Source organism: Microcaecilia unicolor, chromosome 14, assembly GCF_901765095.1.
Source record: "Microcaecilia unicolor chromosome 14, aMicUni1.1, whole genome shotgun sequence".
Lineage (NCBI taxonomy): Eukaryota > Metazoa > Chordata > Amphibia > Gymnophiona > Siphonopidae > Microcaecilia > Microcaecilia unicolor.
In genome coordinates this window covers 41,833,010-41,847,851 of record NC_044044.1, presented here as the reverse complement: position 1 = coordinate 41,847,851, position 14,842 = coordinate 41,833,010, and the positions used below count along the sequence as shown (strand labels likewise).

The window sequence follows — 14,842 nt, the reverse complement described above, 5'->3', positions numbered from 1 at the left end:
GAGATGTCCCTCCATCTGCTAGATAGAGAGAATACTGAGGTTCAGCTGGCTGCACAGGTCCACATATAGCAAACCTCGGAGGTTCTCTCTATCTCCACCTACAAGTCTCTGGATTCATCTGTGGGATGCCATGGAAGTTATGGAATACAAACCAGGAAGATGTCTGTGTTATCGGAAAGGGCAGGAGGTGAAGAAGTGAGACTCAAAAGCAGGCCTTCCCATTTGTGGGACCAGATATGTGGAACCAGTTACCAGGAGAAGTCTGGGATTGCAAAGATCTTACGGGCTTTTGGAATGAGTGCAAGACCTATTTATTTCTATAGCCGTTGGTGAAACTTGGAGGTCTGAAGGTGGGTACTTGGGGGGGGGGGGGTCTCTGGATAGAGAGGTGTTCCTTCTGTATAATTTGTTAATTAATTTTATAATTTTTTACTTTGTGAATTATTTTGAGATTCATTGACTTAATGGTATATAAAAATGTCCCATAAATAAATAAATAAATAAATCTAATTTCTGCACAACTTTTTTCCTTTTGCAGGTGACATGATCATTGTCATGTTGTTGTATATTTTCTGGTGATGTCCCCTTTTCATAGTATAACTAGAAAATGCCAGAGGGCATGAGGATCTTGCCCTGGGAGAGATGTGTTTTATGCCATAAAACATTCTGTGTAGTACTGGACGTAGATGCAAGGAACTTCAAATTGTGCAAACAGCAGGGTCAAGCCCCTCATCTTTCAGTATGTACACACACTGGTATCCTTTCAGGGTAGGAGAACATTGTGATCTTAGGGAAAATGCTTCTCTCAAACTTTTTATACGCATAACTGAAGTCAGTGAGAGGAGCAGACTGGTTTGGACATTAAAAATTTTGAATCTTGAGATCTCTTGTCAGAAATACCGAATATGAAATGTATCTCCCATTGAGCATTGTACCTTGATAAGACATATTGAACTGTGACTTATCTGGTGATGGGATTGCATGAGATTTGTAACAGTACAAAAAATGTTTAGTATGTACTGCACCCAGTGGCGTACTAAGGGGGGAGGGGCGGAGGGGGCGGTCCGCCCCGGGTGCACGCCGCTGGGGGGGGGGTGGCGCGCATCTGTCAACAACGCTCGTTCTCTGCTCCCTCTGGCCCCGGAACGGGTTATTTCCTATAACGGGGCAGAGAGAGCAGGGAACGAGCGTTGACGACAGACGCGCGCCACCCCCTCCCAGCAGGTAAAGATGCGCCGGGGGGGGGTGTCGTATCACCGGGGGGGGGGGGAAGCTGCCCCTTTCACGTCCCCTGCCCCGCCCCTTCCATATCCTCACCCCGCCCCTGGCGCATATTCCCCTCCTCCCCCAATCACCTTGCCTCCCCCCTGTCATCTCCACTCCCCCCTCCCCCGTCACCTCCCCTCCCCTTACTCTACTATCCCTGGTGGTCTAGAGGTACCTCTTCGGGGCAGGAAAGAGCCTGGAGCTCTGCTGACAGCTGCCCTGCATCCTGTGGTGAGTCCAGCTCTCGGCGTTTCAAAATGGCCGTCGAGAGTTGAAGTCTCGCGAGGCTGCTTCAACTCTCGGCGGCCATTTTGAAACGACAAGAGCCGGACTCAATGTATGCAGGGCAGCTAACAGCAGCGCTCCGGGCAGGAAAGAGGGGGCTCTTTCCTGCCCCGAAGACGAAGAGGTACCTCTAGACCACCAGGGATAGCAGAGTAAGGGGAGGGGAGTCCCGCGCCCGCCCCCAGCCCATTTGTGTCCATCGTTTCATCAGGGGGGGGGGCGCATCGGCGATCCGCCCCAGGTGTCAGCCCCCCTAGGAACGCCACTGACTGCACCTGTGCTTTGTGGACCAGATTACAACTGTTAGCTCTTTAATTCCTCTAGGCACCAAATCTCATTTTTCTAGCAGTAAGCCCAGAAGAAAAGGAAACTTGGATCAATGCCCTAAACTCCGCAATCACTCGAGCCAAAAACCGTATCCTAGATGAGGTAAGCAAGAGCACAGTTCCATCATTTTGGCGCTAAAAATAGAACATAAACTTGTGTTTGAAAAAGGTCTTTTCTGTTCCTTAAAATCAACATTCAGTCATCGTTAGTGACGTCCCAGCTGAAAGAGTAGCTTCTTTGGTACTGTCCATGCAAATTCTGATAACCCCTGTGAAAATGCCATATCAGCCACCATCACCACCTCAGTCCTAATACCCCAGACTCAAGGTTTTTGTGTGTGTGGTGGGGGAGGGAAATCTCAGCTTAACGTAAAACCATCTCATTCACCAAATCTAAAGAAGATTCTCATGGTTCAGCTAATAAGACATTTAATTCCCTTCCATCCCTTTTGTAACTAAACAACTCATGCCCTGAGATTCAGCGTAAAGAAATGTTCAAGTGTGATACAATGTAAACATTTTCTTTACACTGAATCTCAGGGCATGAGTTATTTAGTTACAAAAGGGATGTTTAAATTTTACCTTCTTTATTTGTTATACTTATTGCACATCAGATCAACATACACTCCAAGTGTGATACAATGTAGAGTGTATGTTGATCTGATGACAATAAATATAACAAATAAAGAAGGTAAAATTTAAACTTACCTGTTAATTCCCTTGCCTTGAATCCTGTCAAGCCAATGGGGTTATGTCCTCCAGCCAGCAGATAGAGACATACAAAAAGCTCAGAGCTGACATTACTCCCTAATAGAGGGTTGACGCTGCCTTTGGCTCCTCTGTATACCTATGTAAAAGTAAAAACACAGGATAACAACACTGGCCAACTGCAGCTGAATGGGTATTCAACATCAATATCTAGATAGTGGTTAGCGCTGAATATCAAGATTCAGCACAGGCCACATACACTGTCTGCATAGCGGCAATGTTCAGCCCACTATTCAGATAAAATTACAGCAACATTTTTGCTGTCCTAACTTTATGTAGATAATTATCCAGTTAATTGGATAATTTTCAACTGTGGTCCAGTTCTGCCCATGGATCTTCCCCTGAAACGATCTGTAAGGATATTCAGCAACACTATCCAGATAGTACCACTGAACATCTGCAGATAGGCCCAGCTAAGGCATTTATCTGGATCATGACGGCTGTTATCTGAATACATGCTGCTGAATATCAACCCAGTTGTTTTGTTTGAGCTTTCAAAATGCTATCAAAACTAAATCTGATGCAACCAACATGTCTCTCCTGGGTCAGTAATTGAGACAAGATAATTCAAAAACCAAGGGAAAATGTAGTCCCAAATCACACTGGAATAGGCAACAATACACTCACAGGTGTTCTTGGTTTAATTTTCGCCTTCTTTATCATCTATGTCAGACCAATCTGTATAAGTGAAAAGTATCCAAGCTCTACCTAGACTAGGCAAAAGGAAATCACAACAGCTCTCAGGGTTCCTGTACCCAAAGTGCAGACACTCCTGCTTGAACACTCAAGTTTAAGTGTTTAGAGTTGGACTGCGAATGAGGCAAGGCCTCTATCCTGTCATTATCATCTGTATAAAAAATTAAGGTTCTGCCTACAAGGACTCCTGTGCCCTCACCAAGAGGCTCACTGGTTCTCTGCTACCTACAAACTCTTGATAGTAAAGCTGGAGGCAATTGCCACCTTGACCTCTGGAGACACTAGCCCTATTATCTAAAAGGAAGACCCTGTGGTACCATCTGGGATTTGCTGGACCCAAAGCAAGGGGTCTTAAGTCATGTAGCCACTTCATATCCTTACCTGGAGATAGAAACTGGAAATCTGATTAAGCAGTGATCCCAGTTATTACAAAGATCTCTGCACACTGTTTCCCAGCACTAGGCTTAGCCTCTTCTGGGAAAAAGGATATAGCTTCCTTTTCATCTTGGCCACATTAAGGCTGGAAACTGACATTTCCTTCTCCTACGAGAACATATCTCAAGTAATCTGAAGCAGTGAGAAGCAAGGAGTCAACCTGGCTAACAAGAGAAGCAAGTAAACTGTTGTTGTTGTGAGAATGGCAGTACAGTACAGTCTTGATCATTTGACCTTTGCTAATCCAACCATCCAGCATATCTGACAGACACCCCCCCCCCTCCCCCCAGTGGTGTTGCCATTAAGAAATGCATAGGTTTTCATCCTGTTTTCCGGCTTCACATGCTGCTGGTTAGTGTTAATAAACAATATGTATTTTAAATTCAGATAGCCTTTGCCTGTTCTTTATGCATAAACTATATTTTCCGTGCATTGTTTTCTGTATTTTCTGACTTTTCACTTATCCAACAATGGCTCGGTCCTGTTTACATTGGATAATCAAGACTGTACTGTGTATCAAATCCATGACCCTTGACTCTTTTAAGAAAAGAGTCTAACAAGACAAGAAAACCCCTTTACAAGACAAGCTCTCCATCACCCAAACTTACTAAGAGGCTTAGCCTACACCTAAATGAAAAATTAGATATAATAAGCATCTCTGAGACCTGGTTGAAGGAGGATAACCAGTGGGACACTGTCATATCGGGGTACAAATTATATCATAGTGATAGGGTGGATCGAATTGGTGGAGGAGTAGCATTGTATATTAACGACGGCCTTGAATCAAATAGATTGAAAATTCTGCAGGAAACAAAACACGTCTTGGAATCACTGTGGATTGAAATTCCATGTGTAAAGGGGAAAAGGATAACGATAGGAGTGTACTACCGTCCGCCTGGCCAGGATGAACAGACGGATGCAGAAATGTTAAAGGAAATTAGGGACGCAAACAAACTGGGCAACACAATAATAATGGGTGATTTCAATTACCCCGATATTGACTGGGTAAATGTAACATCGGGACACGATAGGGAGGTAAAATTCCTTTATGAAATCAAGGACAGCTTTATGGAACAGCTGGTACAGCAACCGACGAGAGAAGGAAAAATTCTAGACCTAGTCCTTAGTGGAGCGCATGATCTGGTGCGGGAGGTAATGGTGCTGGGGTCGCTTGATAACAGTGATCATAATATGATCGGATTTGATGGTAGCTTTGAAGTAGGTATACATAGGAAATCAAATACGTTAGCGTTTAACTTTAAAAAAGGAGACTATGATAAAATGAGAAGAACGGTGAAAAAAAAAAACTTAGAGGAACGACTGTGAGGGTCAAAAATTTACATCAGGCGTGGATGCTTTTCAAAAACACCATCCTGGAAGCCCAGGCCAAATATCTATGCAGGTGACGTCACTATTTATATCCCCTTTTGGACAAATTTCACCGAAATAACTAATGAAATCAGCCTTGGGATAAACACCATGCTCACTTGGGCCAACTCCTTCAAATTAAAGCTTAATACAGAAAAAATTCATTGCCTTATTCTTTCCTCTCCCTTTAACAAATTCAGACCCGTTACCTTAAACGCACCAGGTCTTACCCTGCCCATCTCTGAGAGTCTACGAATACTAGGAGTTATTGTGGACCAGAACTTAACACTGTTGGATCATACCACCTCAACCACCAAGAAAATATTCTTCTCTCTCTGGAAACTAAAACGATTATTTTTATTTTATTTTGTAGCATTTGTATCCCACATTTTCCCACCTATTTGCAGGCTCAATGTGGCTTACATTTGCCGTAGTGGCAATTGTCATTTCCTGTCTACAGAGTTGCACATGGTTTTACATTCAGTGCGTACATACATGGTATAAGAATACATTGTGATCTTGCGTAGGTGTCAACATTATGTTGTTGCTCAGGTATCGACATTAGGGTAAAAGTGATATTGTTTGGCAGTGAGGTTAGTCAGCATTGTGTGGTTACATAGTAATCAATATTAGATTAGAAGTGGGATTGTTTGTTTATTAAAAGCATTGAGGTTATTCGATCGTGTGATTAAGGTCGATCCAGTCTTATTCTTCAGTCTTATTGTTTAGTAATTAGGACAGTTGTTTGTGGTATGCCTTCTTGAATAAGTCAGTTTTCAATAGTCTTATTTCTCAAGAGGAGTATTTTGTAATTTAGTCCAATCACTAGTCTTAAGCCGAATCGATTACTGCAATGGCATATACGCAGGGTGCAGAGACCTACTTCTCAAAAAACTACAAACTGCCCAAAACACAGCAGCTCGACTTATCTTCGGAGCATCAGTTCAACAGTTCCAGACCTCTTCGTGAGAAATTACACTGGCTTCCTGTACAGGAGCGAATAACTTTTAAAATTTGCACACTAGTCCATAAGATTCTCTACGGAGCAGCTCCAGCATATATGGATGCCCTTGTCAACTTACCACCAAGGAATTCGCTTCTATCTTCTCGTTCATAATTAAATCTCCATTACCCTACGTGTTCTGGTCTCAAGTATAAAACCAAATATGCTTCCACTTTTTCCTATATCAGCACTCATTTGTGGAATACATTACCTAAGTCTGTAAAAACGGTTCAAGATCATCTGACTTTCAGGAAGTCTCTCAAGACCTACTTATTTGGCGATCGCCACTACGGCATAACGTAAGCCACATTAAGCCTGCAAATAGGTGGGGAAAATGTGGGATACAAATGCAACAAATAAATAAATAAATAAATTTGGGCAACCTTACCCTAAAGATCCCGTCCTGCCTCTGTGATTCCTGGACTCCAACTCCTCTAAAGATCTTGTGGACTTAACTACTTTCTCTTAACCCTGTACCTTTCAGCCCCTCATATCACGTTCCATTTATTGTACTTTCCTGTTTGTTAACTAAATGTTGTAAGCCACATTGAGCCTGCCAGTGGTGGGAAATTGTGGGGTATAAATGATATAAATAAATAAATAAATATATTCCACGTATTAAAAAAGGAAGACGGAAGACCAAACGAAAGCCGGCGTGGGTAAATAGTGAGGTGAAGGAAGCTATTAGAGCTAAAAGAAAATCCTTTAGAAAATGGAAGAAGGAACCGAATGAAAATAATAAGAAATGGTATAAGGAATGTCAAGTCAAATACAAAGCGCTGATAAGGAAAGCTAAGAGGGACTTCGAAAAAAAGATTGCGTTGCAGGCAAAAACACATAGTAAAATTTTTTTTAGGTATATTAAAAGCAGGAAGCCGAATAGATCCTGTTGAATAAATGTTAGCTATTAGTACATAAAAGGGGGGGGGGGATAAAGTTAAAAGATTAATGGAGATGAGTAATATCGCACAATTACCGTACTTAATGTGTGTTGATTGACACTAGTGATACTTTCATTATGTAAACACCATTTTTGTGCTTCATTAATAAAAACTGTTGAAACCTTAAAAGCAGGAAGCCGGCAAAAGAATCAGTTGGACCGCTAGATGACCGAGGAGTTAAAGGGGCAATCAGGGAAGACAAAGCCATAGCGGAGAGATTAAATGAATTCTTTGCTTCGGTCTTCACCAAGAAAGATTTGGGTGGGATACCGGTGCCAGAAATAGTATTCGAAGCTGACGAGTCGAAGAAACTTAATGAATTCTCTGTAAACCTGGAGGATGTAATGGGGCAGTTCTACAAACTGAAGAGTAGCAAATCTCCTGGCCCAGATGGTATTCATCCCAGAGTACTGACAGAACTGAAAAATGAGCTTGCGGAGCTATTGTTAGAAATATGTAATTTATCCTTAAAATCGAGCGTGGTACCAGAAGATTAGAGGGTGGCCAATGTAACACCGATTTTTAAAAAAGGTTCCAGAGGAGATCCGGGAAATTATAGACAGGTGAGTCTGACGTCGGTGCTGGGCAAAATGGTAGAGACTATTATTAAGAACAAAATTACAGAGCATATTCAAAAGCATGGATTAATGATACAAAGTCAACATGGATTTAGTGAAGGGAAATCTTGCCTTACCAATCTACTACATTTCTTTGAAGGGGTGAACAAACGTGGAGAAAGGGGAGCCGGTTGATATTGTGTATCTGGATTTTCAGAAGGCGTTTGACAAAGTACCTCATGAAAGACTCCAGAGGAAATTGGAGAGTCATGGGATAGGAGGTAGTGTTCTATTGTGGATTAAAAACTGGTTAAAAGATAGAAAACAGAGAGTAAGGTTAAATGGTCAGTATTCTTAATGGAGAAGGGTAGTTAGTGGGGTTCCCCAAGGCTCTGTGCTGGGACCGCTGCTTTTTAACATATTTATAAATGACCTAGAGATGGGAGCCACTAGTGAAGTAATTAAATTTGCTGATGACACAAAGTTATTCAAAGTCGCAGGAGAATTGTGAAAATTACAAGAGGACCTTATGAGACTGGGAGACTGCGCGTCTAAATGGCAGATGACGTTTAGTGTGAGCAAGTGCAAAGTGATGCATGTGGGTAAGAGGAACCCGAATTATAGCTACGTCTTGCAAGGTTCCGCGTTAGGAGTTACGGATCAAGAAAGGGATCTGGGTGTCGTCGTCGATGATACGCTGAAACCTTCTGCTCAGTGTGCTGCTGCGGCTAGGAAAGCGAATAGAATGTTGGGTGTTATTAGGAAGGGTATGGAGTCCAGGTGTGCGGATGTTATAATGCCGTTGTATCGCTCCATGGTGCGACCGCACCTGGAGTATTGTGTTCAGTACTGGTCTCCGTATCTCAAAAAAGATATAGTAGAATTGGAAAAGGTACAGCGAAGGGCGACGAAAATGATAGTGGGGATGGGACGACTTTCCTATGAAGAGAGGCTGAGAAGGCTAGGGCTTTTCAGCTTGGAGAAGAGACGGCTGAGGGGAGATATGATAGAAGTGTATAAAATAATGAGTGGAATGGATCGGGTGGATGTGAAGCGACTGTTCACGCTATCCAAAAATACTAGGACTAGAGGGCATGAGTTGAAGCTACAGTGTGGTAAATTTTAAAACGAATCGGAGAAAATTTTTCTTCACCCAACGTGTAATTAGACTCTGGAATTCGTTGCCGGAGAACGTGGTACGGGCGGTTAGCTTGACGGAGTTTAAAAAGGGGTTAGATAGATTCCTAAAGGACAAGTCCATAGACCGCTATTAAATGGACTTGGAAAAATTCCGCATTTTTAGGTATAACTTGTCTGGAATGTTTTTACGTTTGGGGAGCGTGCCAGGTGCCCTTGACCTGGATTGGCCACTGTCGGTGACAGGATGCTGGGCTAGATGGACCTTTGGTCTTTCCCAGTATGGCACTACTTATGTACTTATGTACTTATGTACTTATGTGGGAAAGAGGAACCCGAATTATAGCTACGACATGCAGGGTTCCACGTTAGGAGTCACGGACCAAGAAAGAGGTCTAGGTGTCGTCATTGATGATATGTTGAAACCTTCTGCTCAGTGTGCTGCTGCGGCTATGAAAGCAAATAGAATGTTAGGTATTATTAGGAAAGGAATGGAAAACAAAAATGAGGATATTATAATGCCTTTGTATCGCTCCATGGTGCGACCGCACCTCGAATATTGTGTTCAATTCTGGTCACCACATCTCAAAAAAGATATAGTGGAATTAGAAAAGGTGCTGAGAAGGGCGACGAAAATGATAAAGGGGATGGGACGACTTCCCTATGAGGAAAGGCTAAAGCGGCTAGGGCTCTTCAGCTTGGAGAAAAGGCGGCTGAGGGGAGATATGATAGAGGTCTATAAAATAATGAGCGGAGTGGAATGGGTAGATGTGAAGCGTCTGTTCACGCTTTCCAAAAATACTACGACTAGGGGGCAAGCGATGAAGCTACAATGTAGTAAATTTAAAACCAATCGGAAAAAATGTTTCTTCACTCAACGTGTAATTAAACACTGGAATTCGTTGCCAGAGAAGGTGGTAAAGGCGGTTAGCTTAGTGGAGTTTAAAAAAGGTTTGGACGGCTTCTTAAAGAAAAAGTCCATAGACCGTTATTAAATGGACTTGGGGAAAATCCACTTTTTCTGGGACAAGCAGTATAAAATGTTTTGTACATTTTTGGGATCTTGCCAGGTATTTGTGACCTGGATTGGCCACTGTTGGAAACAGGATGCAGGGCTTAATGGACCCTTGGTCTTTCCCAGCATGGCAATACTTATGTACTTATGTACACCTCCTCATTCTCCTCTTCCCCCAAGGATCCCTCAGAAGAGGGATGCCCACCCGCGGGAGGTAGTGGAGATTAAAATAATAACAGATTTCAAAAATGCGTGGAATAAATACAAAGGAATCCTGTATGGAAGGCATGGAATCAAACAAGCTTAGAGGTGATTAGATGGTAACACCAGTAATTTAGAAGTGTAGCAGTGATTATATTGGCAACATCAGTAATTGAAAAGCAAAGCCAGTGCTGGCCAGACTTCTATGATTTGTGCCCTGATCATGGCTGGACAGATTCAGCTTCAGTAGTTGGAGAGCAAGGCCAGTGCCGGGGCAGACTTCTACGGTCTGTGCTCCAATCATGGTTGGATAGATAGGCTAGTGCCTGGCAGACTTCTATTGTCTATGCCCCGATTGTGGCTGAGTAGATTTGGATGGACTGGAGTGGGCTTTCATGACAGTTTCAGTAGTTGGAGAATAAGGCTCGTGTCAGGCAGACTTCTAAGGTCTATGTCCTAAAAATGTCAAGGACAAATCAAGATCAAGTATGCATATGTAGTATCACATCATACCTTAAGCTATGAGTTTATCTTGTTGGGCAGACTGAATGGACTCTATATCTTTATCTACTATGTTAGATCCTGGAATGGGAGCCCTTCGGACCAGAACAATTCTGCCCCAGCCCATCTAGGTCACTTAGGTGCCTGAACTTACCCAATAAGAGATATCAGGGAAAGCTCTAAGCCAAGAACTCTCTGAGGTTTAGTTCTCTGTATTCATATGCTGGAAGATGGACAAAACCCAGTCATCTGGGCTGGTCGTCCATGGACAATAAGGAAAGTTCATTCTTGAGACTGCTGATTTATAGAACTGTGCACATTTGCAGCACTATGCAGCACATAAAACAAAGTAGGTGATTGTGGAGTGATGTCTCTTCAAGAATCTAGCAATATCCAAACTCATCCAGGTATTATTTTCTGCACAAGAATTATATCTACACACAGGTTGTGATTTTGTAAACTTTCCACTTTGTTGCATAAGTCAAGTAGGGAGCTTAAGAGTCCAACTTCTTTTCATTTGTAGGTTACTGTTGAGGAGGACAGCTGCCTCGTTCACCCAACCCGTGACAGAGCAAAGATCCAGCACTCTCGTCGGCCACCTACAAGGGGTCACTTAATGGCTGTAGTAAGTGTCTGAAACAACTAGTGAAACATATCACTCCCCCCCCCCCCCACACTGCCCATCCCCACTCACACTTTTCTGGCAGTCATTACAATGGGCAGTATCTTTCAAAATCACAAGGCAAATTTCAAGCATTTTGTTTCTGGTAAAATCGCTCCTCAAATAGATTTCATATACACAGTGAAAAAATTGTCAGTCACGAAGAACAGTATAGAAAGGCATGTAGCAATATTCCACTCCAGTTCAGCATAGTCTCAGTAGTCTAGTTTAATACAAGATAGATAGATATAGATATTGGGACCCGATGTTCAGCCCATGGTGCAAAGAGGCTTGTAAGCCGCTTCCAATTGCAGGCTGAACAAACCCTGGCTATTCAACACTGGAGCATGTGTGGCTCCTGACACTGAATATCTGAGTATGTCCGCTGACCCGGAAAGCTAATCAGGCACTGGTCAATATTCTAACTGGTGCCCCATTAACTCGTGTATAAAGTTAGGACAGCTGTTTTGCTGTCCTAATTTTGGGGCCCTTTTACAACGGCACAGTAGGGCTACCACGCATGTAGCACATAGCAAACAGCACTACCACATGGCACACCACGGCACTCTATGGTAGTTCTGTGTTTGCTGCGTGGCATTTCCCACACCATAAAATATTTTTCTATTTTCTAGTGTGAGGGACAGGGAGTAGGTGTGCCTGGCAGTAAATCGACCATTGGCGAACGTTGTCCAATTACTACTGGGTTAATGTGTGAGCCACCTACTAAATAGGAGGCGGTAAGGGCTCAGGCAGTAAATCACCGCATGCCAATATTTATATTAGCTCACGGCCATAATATCAGTCTCATAATATTTTAGTGTCTGGTGAGATGATTTTTATGTAGACCGCCTTGATATCGCTACTGAAAGGCAGTGTAACAAATGTTACAATACGTACATACTGTACTTTAAAGATTAGTATTATTGTTAACTTAATTTTCTGGAGCAACCAAACTCTATATTTGGATGATATTCACATTCATTCATTTATCTATTACATTTGACAGATGTTACTACCTTACAGCCCATAGCGACTTGCAAAGTAAAATTATGATTCACATTAAAAATAACATCAGATTTAAAAAAAATCATAAAACACAAGACAAAGTCCAATCCCACCCCACCCATCAACCCATATCCTCCCAAATGTTGTCTATAAATGGAATTTACATGTTTTCAGACTATTTAATATCCATCATCATTCTCACTTCCTTAGGTAGTGCATTCCATAAGAAAGGTGCCTTTGCTACCAAGGCTCTATCACTCATAATCTGCAAATGTACATCCTTCTATAATGGAATCACAAGCCTCATATCATTCCTTTCAAAACTCAACCCTGGACTGACGAGTCCTTAGAGGTTCATAGGAATCTATGTTAATGCAGAACTGCCAAGTTACCAAGTTCCAGGAGGGAGATTTCAGGCAAGTCTTGGGTTTCTGACAAGCCCATCCTTATTACAGGATGGGCAGCACTGAGACTGCAAAACCAGGGTCTACAAATAACCAAACTGCTTTGGCAAAGCCAAAAAGTCTTCCTTCTGGAACTAGATCACTTGATAGTTTTGCTAATGTGCGTGTTCATATATGGGTTAGTGCAGTGGCCTGAGAACCAGGGAAACCAGGTTTGACCTTGTGACTCTGGGCAAGTCACTTTATCCTCCATTGCCCCAGGTACAAAATAAATACCTGTTTATAAACCATTTGATTGTAACCACAGAAAGGCAGTATATCAAATCCCATTCTCTTTGCCTTTATGAGTAGAATCCTTTTATATGTTTAGACATGGGCAAGGAAGACTTGTACCATTTAGTATTCTGAAGTAGGGATGTGATTGTGTGTTTCTAGAAATTTATTTTGTGTTTCTTTTTATTTGTTTTTTTTTTTTGTTATAGGAACAATATTGTTAAGAGTGCATACTGTAGGAAAAAGGATGTGCTCTTCTAAAAGAATACAGACTTTTTACAAAGTGTACACTATTTGTAGAGTGTGCACTCTTTCTCAACAGCGAGTGCATATGCATTGGTTCACACATGCACATAGTATCAGGAAAGAGTGAACCCTTTTGAAAGAGTGCACATTAACACCTTCCAAAAGACCTAAATTTTGATCATTGACATTTTTCATGTCATTTCAAACAAATGCCCATTACTATTCTGAAGTACTGATGTCAAAAGATGTAGAATTATAGAATATCAGAAATTATTGTAATTTTTTACAAAACACTTGGGGCATGAAATATAACATTTCCAGCCACACTTTGGACTATATATTGTCTACGTATGTCATACTAATGAGCATGCTTGCCTTCCTAGGCATTGACCAGTGGTTCTTTGCACTGTCAGAGCTTTGTGGCAGTAAACAGCATGCTATGAGGTGAAAAAAATAATCAGAAATAACGGAGGGATTAAAAAGTGGAGATGACTTTCTGTCTTTGGTAAATGAAGCTTCTGTTTTGCAGGCATCTACCTCAACTTCTGATGGAATGCTGACCTTAGATCTAATCCAAGAAGAAGATACCTCCCCAGAAGATCATGGTACTTGTGAGGAGAACTTCCGGGTTGACCTAGATAAATCTGTGGCCCAGCTGACTACCAGTCGACACAGATCTGATTCCGATAATGTGAAATCCTCGGAAAAGAAATGGTCAGGTACTCTCCAGAGGCAAGACCAGATTTCCTGGGACAGACAAAGCCAGCACAGCTACTTTGATAAAGGGATAACATACACACCACAGATCCCCAAAAAGCTCTCTCATTCTGAAAAGAACAAATGTGCCTCTATGGAAGAGATTCTATCTCGTTCGGACTCTACACAGAGAGCAGTGTTGGGGAAGGGCCTGGAGGCCCATTTTGTCTCCACAGAATCTGACCATCTAGCACAGATACAGGAACTTATTGCACTGAAACTGGAAAAAACTCAGGAACTACTCACAGAGGTGAAAGGCTGTGGTGAAGGAAAGAGGAAAACAAAGGACTTTTCTTCCAAATCAGACTCTGATAACATTTTGCGAGAGACTGAGAGGCTGCTTGGAGAAGCCTCGTTCAACTGGAGCCAAGCCAAGAAGGTGCTGCAGGAAATCAAAGAGCTGAGAGGCCTGTATAAACAGCTGGAACTGCAGCAACCAGACCCAAAACAGAAACAGAGTACGCAGACTCAGTATCGAAAAAGTATGATGTGAAGACTGTAGTTAATTTTCACAGTGATTAAAAAGAGAAACGAACTAATCTGAACTTGAAATATCTGTTTAAATAAAAGTTTGGATTAACCATTTTAACTTATATCTCTTTTTATCTTGGTTGTTGCAACGTGATTATTTAGAATGTGAAAACTGATGAAGTTACTGTGTTTGTGACGATCTGTCAGCACAGCTTTTCATTACAGTGATATCATTTAGATCTATAAATCAGGGACATATGACATGAGATGTCAGTAAGTGAAAATAATTTGAATTCTTCTGGATTTTTTTTTTTAGATCTAGTTACTTGCCTTTCCAAACTCAAGTTCAAGGCAAATTATATTCATGTGTAATAAGTAATTCTAAGTGTTACAAGCTTCCTCGAATAGAAATATAAGACTTGCTAAATGGACCAGAGCAAAGGGCCATCCAGCCCAATCTCCTGTCTCTGTGGCAGGTGCCTAGTGTAATTGTATAGAGAACACAACATAAGTTACTGTTGGCCGGC

At 42.0% G+C, this 14,842-nt stretch overlaps 1 protein-coding gene across 2 annotated transcripts in view; it reads left to right on the top strand.

The window, feature by feature from the left end:
* The window catches only part of PLEKHO1 (pleckstrin homology domain containing O1), a 78,662-nt gene extending 64,229 nt beyond the window's left edge, over positions 1–14,433 (top strand). For both annotated transcript variants that reach the window (XM_030187299.1, XM_030187298.1), the window contains 3 exons: positions 1,876–1,980; positions 11,023–11,124; positions 13,618–14,433. In XM_030187299.1, coding sequence (XP_030043159.1) covers positions 1,876–1,980; positions 11,023–11,124; positions 13,618–14,337 — 927 coding nt within the window. In that variant the 3' untranslated portion in view covers positions 14,338–14,433. The remainder of the gene's footprint in view (positions 1–1,875; positions 1,981–11,022; positions 11,125–13,617) is intronic.
* Positions 14,434–14,842: the final 409 nt, after the last annotated feature.